This window comes from Centrocercus urophasianus, unplaced genomic scaffold, assembly GCF_019232065.1.
Source record: "Centrocercus urophasianus isolate 14NV4802_14NV808 unplaced genomic scaffold, USGS_Curo_1.0 seq_18, whole genome shotgun sequence".
NCBI classification, from domain to species: Eukaryota; Metazoa; Chordata; class Aves; order Galliformes; family Phasianidae; genus Centrocercus; species Centrocercus urophasianus.
In genome coordinates this window covers 13,203,772-13,214,213 of record NW_024884733.1, presented here as the reverse complement: position 1 = coordinate 13,214,213, position 10,442 = coordinate 13,203,772, and the positions used below count along the sequence as shown (strand labels likewise).

The window sequence follows — 10,442 nt, the reverse complement described above, 5'->3', positions numbered from 1 at the left end:
CCACCATATCTCTATCAGCATCTCAGACAACACAACCCAAATCTCTTATACAAAATAAAATTGAAAGAAATATTAGATCATTTCCAGCTCAGGAAGCTTTAGCCTCTGCTCCTGACAGAGTAGATTTGTGTGAACTCTGGCACCTGCGAAATGCTGGCACAGCAGCTTTCAGTCAGCACCTAATTCATGAAGGGAATTATTTACAGATTTCTTATCTGATCCACCCTCCTTGATGAGGGGCCTGGGAATTTTGTCTGAGAAAGAGGTTCAAGACAATTCTCTACTGTAAGCAGTTTGATCCTTCAGTTGTTTACACTGTCATTGCATTGCCCAGTAGAGTTTCTCATGGATGATTTATTTTTTACTCACCTGATCTAATGTTGTTTGAGAGACAGAATATTCTTCAATATACAAGTTTTCCTTATTGGAGATTATTAACCGAAAAATCTTAGCCAGAGAAGAGGAGCAAATTTGATACTGCAGCATGTTGTAGTGTTTCTCTCTCTGTAAACTCCCTGGAAAGTTTATGCGTATGAACTGTTCAGCACGACTTGGATCTGGAGGCAGCCCAGTCTTAGGAGCCTTGATTTTCAGTGTGACAATGTAGCCATCTCCAAACCTGTGAAACATGTACAGATTTGGAAACTGGACAAAGAGATAATTTCACAGCAGCTCTTCAGATTGGTTTGCTCTATTAAGAATGGTTCATGCCACACATATTAGGTTTACCCATTAAAAACACTATAATATATTCAACTTACTTGTATTTTAGCTGCTGAATTGTGCCCAGACATTTGAAGGTACCTTTTACCATGATGGCCAGACGAGTACAGAGAGCTTCACATTCTTCCATACTTTCAAAACAGAGAATGGATATTTGAGATAGAACCAGCAGACAAATGTCAGCTGCTCTGGGATTTGAATTCCAACTCTATACCTGTGTGAAGTTAGAACTACAGCTCGTCCATCTCTGAGCACGCTGACAATAGAATCCCACAGAAGGCGCCGGGACTGAGGGTCCATTCCAGTAGTTGGTTCATCCTGAAATGTGAATGTTAAGACAGCCAGATTCAGAGTAGCAGAAAAAAAAAAAAAAAGAAAACATTTAGAAAGGAAATCATTAGAATTAATCTTGCACATTTGGGTTCTAGCTTATCACTGCTTCCCTACTGGAATCTGTGCCTTGGGAACACATAAGCACACCCTGACAAGTGTATACGTGAATTGGTAGTAATGCACTTCTTGGCACAAAGCAGTAAGGAACCAAACACAAGCAATCTGTCAGGTAAGAATACAGTGCTATCTGTATAGGGCCCAACAGAGGCCTATTCCTTTCCCAACAGGGAAAGAATTGCACTGACCATTACAACAAAGGCAGACAAAAGTCCAAGGTCTTAGCTATCAAAAATGTAAGCCTTTATCAAATGTAACCCTGTTAGCAAAAGATTCAAAACCCAAAATAAAAATAAATGGAATTCTGATGAATTTTTGTAGTAATTGCATTTACAATTGCCTTTGAGAAATGCAATTATCATAATTCATATTACTTGATGAGAACTACATTTTACCTTTTGTATAGTTCATTCTAAATTTGTGTAGTTCATTTCGAAGATAATAAAGGTTGTGAAAAGGTAGCTATCTTCCTCTGTTCTGCTGGAAAAAGCAGCAAGGTGTATGTAGTAAGATCACAGAAGCATAGAATGCCTTGTGTTGGAAGGAGTCTTAAAGACCATCTGGTTCCAACACTTCTGCCACACCAGACAAAGCTGCCCAGAGCCCCATTCTATCTAACACCTCCAGGGATGGGGCATCCAGAACTTCTCTGAGTAACAAGTACCAGTGCCTCAACACCCCCTGAGTAAAAGATTTCTTCCTAACAACTAACCTAATTCTCCCCTCTTTTACTTTAAAATCATTCCCCTAGTTCTGTCGCTATCCAACCTTGCAAAAAGTTGTTCTCCCTCCTGTTTAAGCTCATTTAAGCAGTGAAAGGTCACAATGAGGTCTCCCCAAAGCCTTCTCTTCTCCAGGCTGAACCAGTCATCATTTACATGACTGGGTACACTTTGACAAGAAAAGACAGGCTGAAACCAATCATGAATTTAAACTCAGATTTTTCTGAATTATATATTTTAATACCAAACCTTTCCTTATTGAAAATCTCTCTTATAAAAATTAGGTTCCATCCGAAACACACTTACTCATTCTAGTCTACTCCTAATATTTAAGAACTGAAGACTACACTGAAGTAGACATACATAGAGGCAGAAAGGAGCTTGCAAGAACTATCATAAACATCCCTGTAGCTCTCCAGCACGTAGTTTTATGAGATTTCATACTGAAATATCACAGAGTTCTATTACTGTGACACTTACAAGCAAGATGAGTGGAGGGCAGCCTATCAGTGCAATGGCAGTGGAGAGCTTGCGCTTGTTGCCACCACTGTAGGTACCAGCCAGCTGGTCAGCATACATAGGAAGTCCCAGCTTCTGGATGCCCCATTCAGCGACCTATGAGGAAAACCATCTTTTTCACACAGAGCTAACCCACAGCAGCCTGGATTATTGATACATCCGTCTTCTGGCAGAAAATGGGCAAACCTTTGGATTTTTTTTATTTTTATTTTTTTTTAGAACTGGAGCTGTGGTCCAAAAAACTATGATGATGAGGGGAATTCTAATCTCTTGAAGTAAAGCCATACTCCAGCATCAGCTGTAGAATACTCATCTGTGCAAGAACGTACATTATTTTTCATCTGGAACCTTCTCTATGTTTTCTTTCTCATACATGAATAACTTCAAAGATGAGAACAAACAGTAACTGTATCAGTTTTGAGTCATAGCAGTTGCATCCTTAGCCTTCCAGAATTGGCTCTGCAGTTTTCCATAGAATCGTAGAATGGCCTGGGTTGAAAAATACCCATACTTCACGTATGTATGATCATGTAGTTTCAACCCCCTTACTATGTGCAGGGTCGCCAACCACCAGACCAGGCTGCCCAGAGCCATGTCCAGCCTGGCCTTGAATGCCTCCAGTGATGGGGCATCCACAACCTCTCTGAGCAACCCATTCCACTGCATCACCACCCTCTGTGTGAAAAACTTCCTCCTAATATCTAACCTAAATCTCCCGTCTTAGTTTAAAACCATTCCTCCTTGTGCTATCACTATCAACCCATGTAAACAGTTGTTCCTTCTTCTGTTTATATGCTCCCTTTAAGTACTGGAAGGATACAGTGAGGTCCCCCTGGAGGCTTTTCCAAGCTAAACAAGCCTAGTTCCCTCAGCCTTTCTTCACAGGAGAGATGGTCCAGCCCCCTGATCATCATAGTGGCCCTCCTCTGGACCCCTTTCAAGAGCTCTGCATCTTTCTGGCCTGGACACAGTACTCCAGATGGGGAGTATTTCAAGTATTATTAACCATCTAAGATCCTGGATTTGGTAGTGCATTCTTGTACTAAATTCCAAATGACAAGAACCACTCTCAAGACTTCAACATAAAGAAAGGCAAGCTCAATTTGGAAAATTTGGCCTTTGACATGAGGTGAACTCACCAGAATCATCACAGACATTCACTGTAACCATGTACAGATGAGAAGCAAGAAGGTTTTACCCTCTTGATTTCCTCTGCTGGAACACCCCGCAAGCGAGCATATAAATAGAGATGTTCTCGTCCTGTGAGCAGGTCATCAAGGGCATCAAACTGAGGGCAGTATCCCATGTTTTGATGAACATTAGAGATATGAGTCAATACACTGGAGAAATAAATAAAATAATATGGCATCTATAATACTAGCTTTAAGACAGTTTAAATAAAATCTGTTTTCTGGGACAAAACACTTCTAAGGGAAATTAATTCTCCCCAGAAGATCCTACTAAAAGATGTCTGTACAGCATAGCAAGGAATATATTCTCTTCTAAGTCTAATAAGTCTTGGTTAAGAGTACAAACTCACTGTTTAAGTATAAACCAATGTAAAGAGAAGTTCTCAATAGATATTTCTTATTTTTTTTTGGAAATGTAGAGGGTTTTTTTGAGATTTGAAAATCAGGAATTTTCATCATGAAGTGTAGTCACCATGAGAAGTCATGTAAGACACACAGCTAGCAATGTTCGCTGGCAGTAGTAGTAGGACAAGATAAGAGAAGAACAGAATCACAGAATAGCTGAGATTGGTGGGAACTTCTGGAGATCACCTTGTCCTCTCAGCCTGCTCAAGCAGGGTAAAATGCAGCAAGTTGCCCAGAACCATGTCCTGGCAACAAAATAGCTATGCGTTCAAATCACAATGGATAGTCAAACTCTAGTGACACCTAAGAAACCAAGACATACAGCCTAGAAATAAACTGACATAAATAAATATCAAATCTCGAAGTAGTGATTACTTATGGCATTATGCCAGCATTGTATAAACAAAGCAGTTAAAAGCAGCAAGAAGCAGCCAGATAAAATTCCTAAAGCTCAGATAAAATACTCTGTTGGATGGGCTATCTTCTATTTGAGAGCTCCTGCTGTTAGATTTGATTACCTTATCCTGTTTCTAGCATTCTTACAGCTCATCCACAGATTTTACAACACAGTGCTGAAGGTGTGAAGTGCTGGTGTGGTCTCTTTCAATGTCATGTAACAGGAAAGGAGCTGCTGAGTCATTCAGACTATGAGTTAACCCTGGTAAGTAGATTGTCACAGGGCTTTTTGTTTTGTTTATTAGTGTTTTGCTTTGTTCGTTTTGTTTAAGGTACTCACCTATTGCCGGCAACAACAGCATCTCCAGATGTCACTTCAGTGTCTCCTGTCAGCATTTTGAATGTTGTTGTTTTGCCAGCACCATTCACTCCCAAAAGACCAAAGCACTGAATTAAAAAAAAAAAAATTAATTCCCATTATTTAGTGTTTCCAATTTATAAATCAACAGGAGAATGCAATTAGAACTGATCCCTGAATGATTCATGTAGTGATAATGACCAACTTACCTCTCCAGGACGGATGCCAACACAGAGTCTGTCCACTGCTGGCTTATGCTTACCTGCATAAATCTAAATTGACAAAAACAATCAAGATTTTTGCAGCAAAGACAATTTTCCGAATTTTTTAGTTCAATGCTATTGGGTTGAGGCAACTATGGAACCAGTACAAAAGTAAAAGAGCAACTAAATAAAATTTTAAGAAGAGCAAGCATGAACAAGGTCAGGCATTCATTTAAATAAATTTATAATAATCCCTAAAAATACAACTTTTCCTTTCTTGAGCCTTTTTACTTCATAACTTCAGCACTAGGAGACGGACCTGATGCTTTGCTGGTACAAAGTACCTCCAACTTCATACAATACAACACAATAGTTTGAAGAATGACACTTCAGTTCTTTATTCATGAGATACCCACAATGTGGGCAATCTTTGTACTTCTGTAGCTCAGGCTTACATGTATTCTGATAGCATTGATTACCTACCTTCAATGTCTGGAAAGAAGATAAATTACTGATTACACTAGTCCCCAGTATGAAAGCAACTAAATGGTTAACCTGAGATTGAAAATCACCAAAGGAGAAAAAAGCACTGCGGAAAAGACGCACATTCAGAAATGCACACTCTGTAAATACGTCAGGATGGATGATGTGAGGTAAAATAACTTAAGCAAGACAGTTCACTGTCCTTGCTGGACCTTCCTGAGGTTTGATCTCTGTTGAAAGGAAATAGTCAAATAACATATCAAGCCCTGACTTCTAAAACGTTTCTTATTTTCCAGGACACAAGGTTAATTTTGGAAACAATACCATCCAAATCCACAGCTGAAACACATTCTGAACAAGTCAACTTACACAGGATTCACTTATTTCATTCTTCTCAAAATAGTACCTTGGTCAATTCCTGTAATTCTAAGATATTTGTTTTGTTCCCCCCATTCAGAATTCTTTTTCTTTCTTCTGCAACATCCTCATCTTCACCAACAATAGGCGACTTGTCAATCTCAACAAACCTGGAAAAGTAAGAATCGATTATGAAGAAACAATGAGTTGATCTGAGTATAGCTACGATAGCAGTGTGAAACAAGAGCTAGTCAGTTGGCAAAATTCTGTCTGGTGAGAGCAGTGAGATTGAAATGTCATATTGTAACATTCACTGGAGAATTCCTGCTGCTGGGGCAATGCCTGGCCTTTGAAAGTTAGGCCCTTAATACTAAAAAGGGATGAAATTGCTTGTTCAAATGAGAATAGCATTGCCAGTCACTGATATGACATAACCTGCCTCTAAGCCATTGCTTTTTCTATTTGACAGCTCTTCAGTACTTACTAATAGATTTTACATGTATCTTTTGAGTAGACTTCCTTGTAAGACAGTATTTTCAGAATTATAACTAGTACTCCTATTGGGAATCCCCAACAGCAGTGAATAATCAACACACACTTGGCAGGCAGCTATTTTCATTCAAACAGAAGCAGCTTTGTAAAGCAGATAGGGGAAGCTTGAATAGTACCCTGGCTGTGACTGTTCTTGCAATAGGCTAGAATTCCAGTCTTGGTATGTCAGGCTAGTACTATGCCAGTGATTAGGAAACTACAAGCTTTCCAAGTAATTGTGTAATCTCACCATTAGAATCATGAAATTCACACTGAAGTCTTAGTTCAAGAAAACATATTTATTTAGTAAGCTGTATAAATATACTCTTATTTCTGCTAAAACAATGCAGAAAAAGAAGCATAGATAAAGCAAGACAAATAGCAAATATCAACAAATAAGATGAAATCAGATGAATCAACAGAATAAAGCTATAGAAGCTGTAAAAAAAAATTAGAGGAAAAGAAAGCAAAAGACAATAGAAGCATACAGAACAACGAAGGTGCTCATCCTGCTAATGAAGAAACATTAACACAGACTTTCAGACATACCATCTTGAGGGGAATAATTGGTGCTGCATAAGGAGATTCAGAAAGAAGAATGCAATTCCTTGAACAGCCATGGCAACCAGGTTCTTCCCAACAAAGTCCCACTGAAAAGGATTGGAAACATGCTCCTCACCTTTGGAGAGGTGAAGTACCAGAAAGCAATTAAATACTGCTGAAAAAGCATTGCTCATCAGAACAGAAGGTGTGAACACATTAATTTAGGAAGAAAATCTAATTTTTAATCACTATCAGTCAAAGTCTACCATTTTTTCATTGCATCAATAAATACAGATTCTTAAGAAACCACTGTGCTACATGAGAGTAAAAATGAACATACTCTCTGAATATGTATGAATACACATGTATTACATAATGCGAAATCTGCATGGATTACATGAAAAATATTTTTTGGGTGAGGAAAAAAATTGCTGTATCATTATGCTCTTGGTAAAGAAATTGGTGTAAGGAAACAGCCACATCCCTGAAGAATGCATCTGAAGAACATTTACTTTAAATATTAATGAGGTCCACTTAAGTCTTCAAATAAAATGAAATTATATATCCTAGATGTGATAATCTAGGGACTTCAGGAGAAGTTACGAAAATACACCAGTCTGGCACTGAACAAATAGTTTAACTTTCAATACAGACCACTAGTCAGGCCCTAAAGTTCTGGCAACATTATCAGCTGTGATTCCTTTAGGAAGGCTGAACTTTCATACTCAAACACCTGATCATGTGAAAGAGAAGGATTTTAGAAATAACCACTAATGTTCCAAAACAGTTCCAGCCATTTCACTCAAGGTCAGGCCAGATACCACTGATACTTTGTTGGTTATTATATCTTACTTACCAAACCTGGCATATACTTCACTCACAGCCTGGTTTATGGCCAAGTCGATGAGGCCACGGCCCAGGCAAAAATGTGGGAAGACAATTAGCACATTTTTCAAAGTTTTGTTAAATTTCAGCAAAGTCTATAGGAAACAGAAGCAATATAGTTAGCAATTCAAAGAAGATTTCTTTGAGGAAACGTGTAAAAAGAAGTGAAAAGTTATTTTTTCATGTCAGAGAAATGGTTTGCTCCGCATCTATCAGTGGCAGAACAGAACACACTGCACCAGGCAAGGTGCTTCTGAAAAATTTACAGTGGGGAGAAAAGTTACTCTTTATAATGAAATATCCTTCTATTTTGCTGAGGCAACATGTAAGTCTAGTGTCAGCAATCAAAGCAGGAACTATGAGCAACAAGTGTGGTACTTCCATATCATAACATCTGTATTTATTGTCATAATCAGGACTCTCATAATCTTGAGAAGCACCAGTGTCTGGACATAACAGTAGACTTTGTCGGAATGTGGAAATACTGAAAACAGTGAAAGTACTTGCATCAATCTAACTGCACCATCGATTCCAGAGAAGGGCAGTTATCCTTGTCACTGTTTCACTGGAGATGTGTTCCCTGAGATAATACTTGCCTACTGTCCTCCAGACAGATTGGCATTAGACTGAACCCCATGTTGCCCAGGACAGAAAATGCAAGAACAGCAAGGATAGAAAGTATTGTAAAATTGGTCCTTGATACCATGACTCCAATTGAATAAAGATGTGGTTTTTTTCTTCCTGATAAAAATAACGCTTGATCAGCACACATCTGAAAATGCATCATCGATAATGACAGCTAATAGGACTGCAGTCATCTATAGCAAAGATGTCAACCTCAGAGTAAAAGTATCAGCAGCTATAGAGGCAGTAGTAGTGCATACAAGCTAACTGTTTTATAAACTGGTTTCTTCTCCTTTCTAAGAACTACCGCCTTCAATCTATTCTTGTACTTGGCTAGCAGAGCTAAGTGCTACCTCAGTGTCATTCCTCATGCATGTGGATGGTTGCTTGCCCAAAGTACCGATTGCCTTGAGGTTCACTTCCCTGGATTATTTTGCTCACCCGTTCCTGCCGTAACTCAGCAAGTTCCTCATTCATTCATTTAATACCAGAAGAATGACAAGGTTGAAAAAGACAACTAGAGATGGTTATGTTTGGACACCCTTTGAACAGCTTTTTAAAACCATGTCACAACAAAAATATTTCTTACCGGGTTATTTTCAAATAGCTCCAGAATAAATGTAATAGCACTGCTGTTGATCCCCACAAAGAGATTAATGCAAGACAATGCAACATATGCAGTGCTAGGGACACTGAAGAAAGAAGAAGCAGGGTACATCATGGGAATTACTGCCCACCTGCACGCAAAAGATAGAAATACTATGATATCTGCTTCTCAGTATTATGTCAGCTGGTCTAATAAAAACAAAATGATGAGCTTAGTTCTCATTTCAAGTGTAATGAAATGTTATAATCAACCAGAGGTCCCACTACAATATGTTTTCCCTTGCTACTAGACACAAAGCTTTTTCTGCTTAGTCTTGTTTGCTGTTAAAGTGTAAGGCAACAGATTGTTAAAATTGAGAAACAATGCTAGTAAGTCATTATCACCCCAAATATCTTTGCACACCTCACTGGAGTGTACACTTAGTGGAAGAAACAAGGGATAAAATGGAAAAGCAGGAGCTTCCTGTACCATTATTTCTGAGACATAGCAAACACGTAATAGTATGCTACTGGAATAAAATCACAATCCTCAGCAGCAATCAACCTGACCGATTTGGCTACTGGGACAACATACACATCATTAGAAAGAATGATCCTAAATTTCCCATTGTGACAATGGCTGGAGACAAAGGCTGATGCAGGACTCTGAATTTACTTGCCTTTTTTAGAATTTTATTTTGAATAATGAATTGTGAAATTATTACTGAAGTCACTGCTATGTGATTATGTTTTCCATCTTGATAGATGCTTTATAATATGAGAGGCTAATTCAAGTGTCCACAAATTACAGTATTTAGAAAACAAGCACACATACAAAACACATAACCACATAAAACTTACTAAAGATACTATCACTGAACTTTAAAAAGACATAATGAAGCAAATGAATATTCTAATAGCATTTAACATTGACTGTTTTACAGAGATTGAATAAAGCTTTGCATTTTCTCAGGACTATTATTCAAAGAATATAAAAACTTCAGAAAATTAAGGTACTATGTCCAGAAAAGACCTGTGGCCTCTACAATTTGATTTGTGACATATACAGGAAGATGTGAAAAGTTTAAATTCTTTTTCAGCTCCAGAGACAGATCTTATGGATTTTTTTCCAATTACCCTACTACAAAGCTAGAAGGAAAATGATCTAATAAAGACATACAATCACTAATTAAATCATAGAGGAAGTAAATTCCAGTCAGTCTTATAAAACACTATTTTGACAACAGAAATGTTCCTTCGAAGAAAAAGAAGTTGATGTTTTAGTACCGTTTGCCTTTGGATAAAATACTGGTAAATATTTTAGTACTGTCTGTTGTTGAAGGAAATAAGCATAATATACATAACAGAAAGGAGCAAGATGATGTATCAGGTTTACAAGACCAAGTTTTAGTAGCTGGAGCTGCAGATTTGGGTTCAGCTCCATGTCAGACCAGAGCCAACTCCAGGC

At 38.2% G+C, this 10,442-nt stretch overlaps 1 protein-coding gene across 4 annotated transcripts in view; it reads right to left on the bottom strand.

Annotated features, from left to right (window-relative positions):
* The window catches only part of ABCA4 (ATP binding cassette subfamily A member 4), a 72,230-nt gene that overhangs the window by 1,767 nt on the left and 60,021 nt on the right, over positions 1 to 10,442 (bottom strand). For 3 of the 4 annotated variants that reach the window (XM_042819927.1, XM_042819928.1, XM_042819930.1), the window contains 11 exons: positions 8,979 to 9,126; positions 7,737 to 7,860; positions 6,887 to 7,016; positions 5,856 to 5,976; positions 4,973 to 5,035; positions 4,746 to 4,852; positions 3,613 to 3,754; positions 2,376 to 2,510; positions 938 to 1,041; positions 762 to 854; positions 370 to 619 (listed from right to left, as the gene is read on the bottom strand). In XM_042819927.1, the coding sequence (XP_042675861.1) occupies positions 370 to 619; positions 762 to 854; positions 938 to 1,041; positions 2,376 to 2,510; positions 3,613 to 3,754; positions 4,746 to 4,852; positions 4,973 to 5,035; positions 5,856 to 5,976; positions 6,887 to 7,016; positions 7,737 to 7,860; positions 8,979 to 9,126 (1,417 nt within the window). Of the gene's footprint in view, positions 1 to 369; positions 620 to 761; positions 855 to 937; positions 1,042 to 2,375; positions 2,511 to 3,553; positions 3,755 to 4,745; positions 4,853 to 4,972; positions 5,036 to 5,855; positions 5,977 to 6,886; positions 7,017 to 7,736; positions 7,861 to 8,978; positions 9,127 to 10,442 lie in introns of those variants that run through there. The other variant, XM_042819929.1, reaches the window with a different exon arrangement.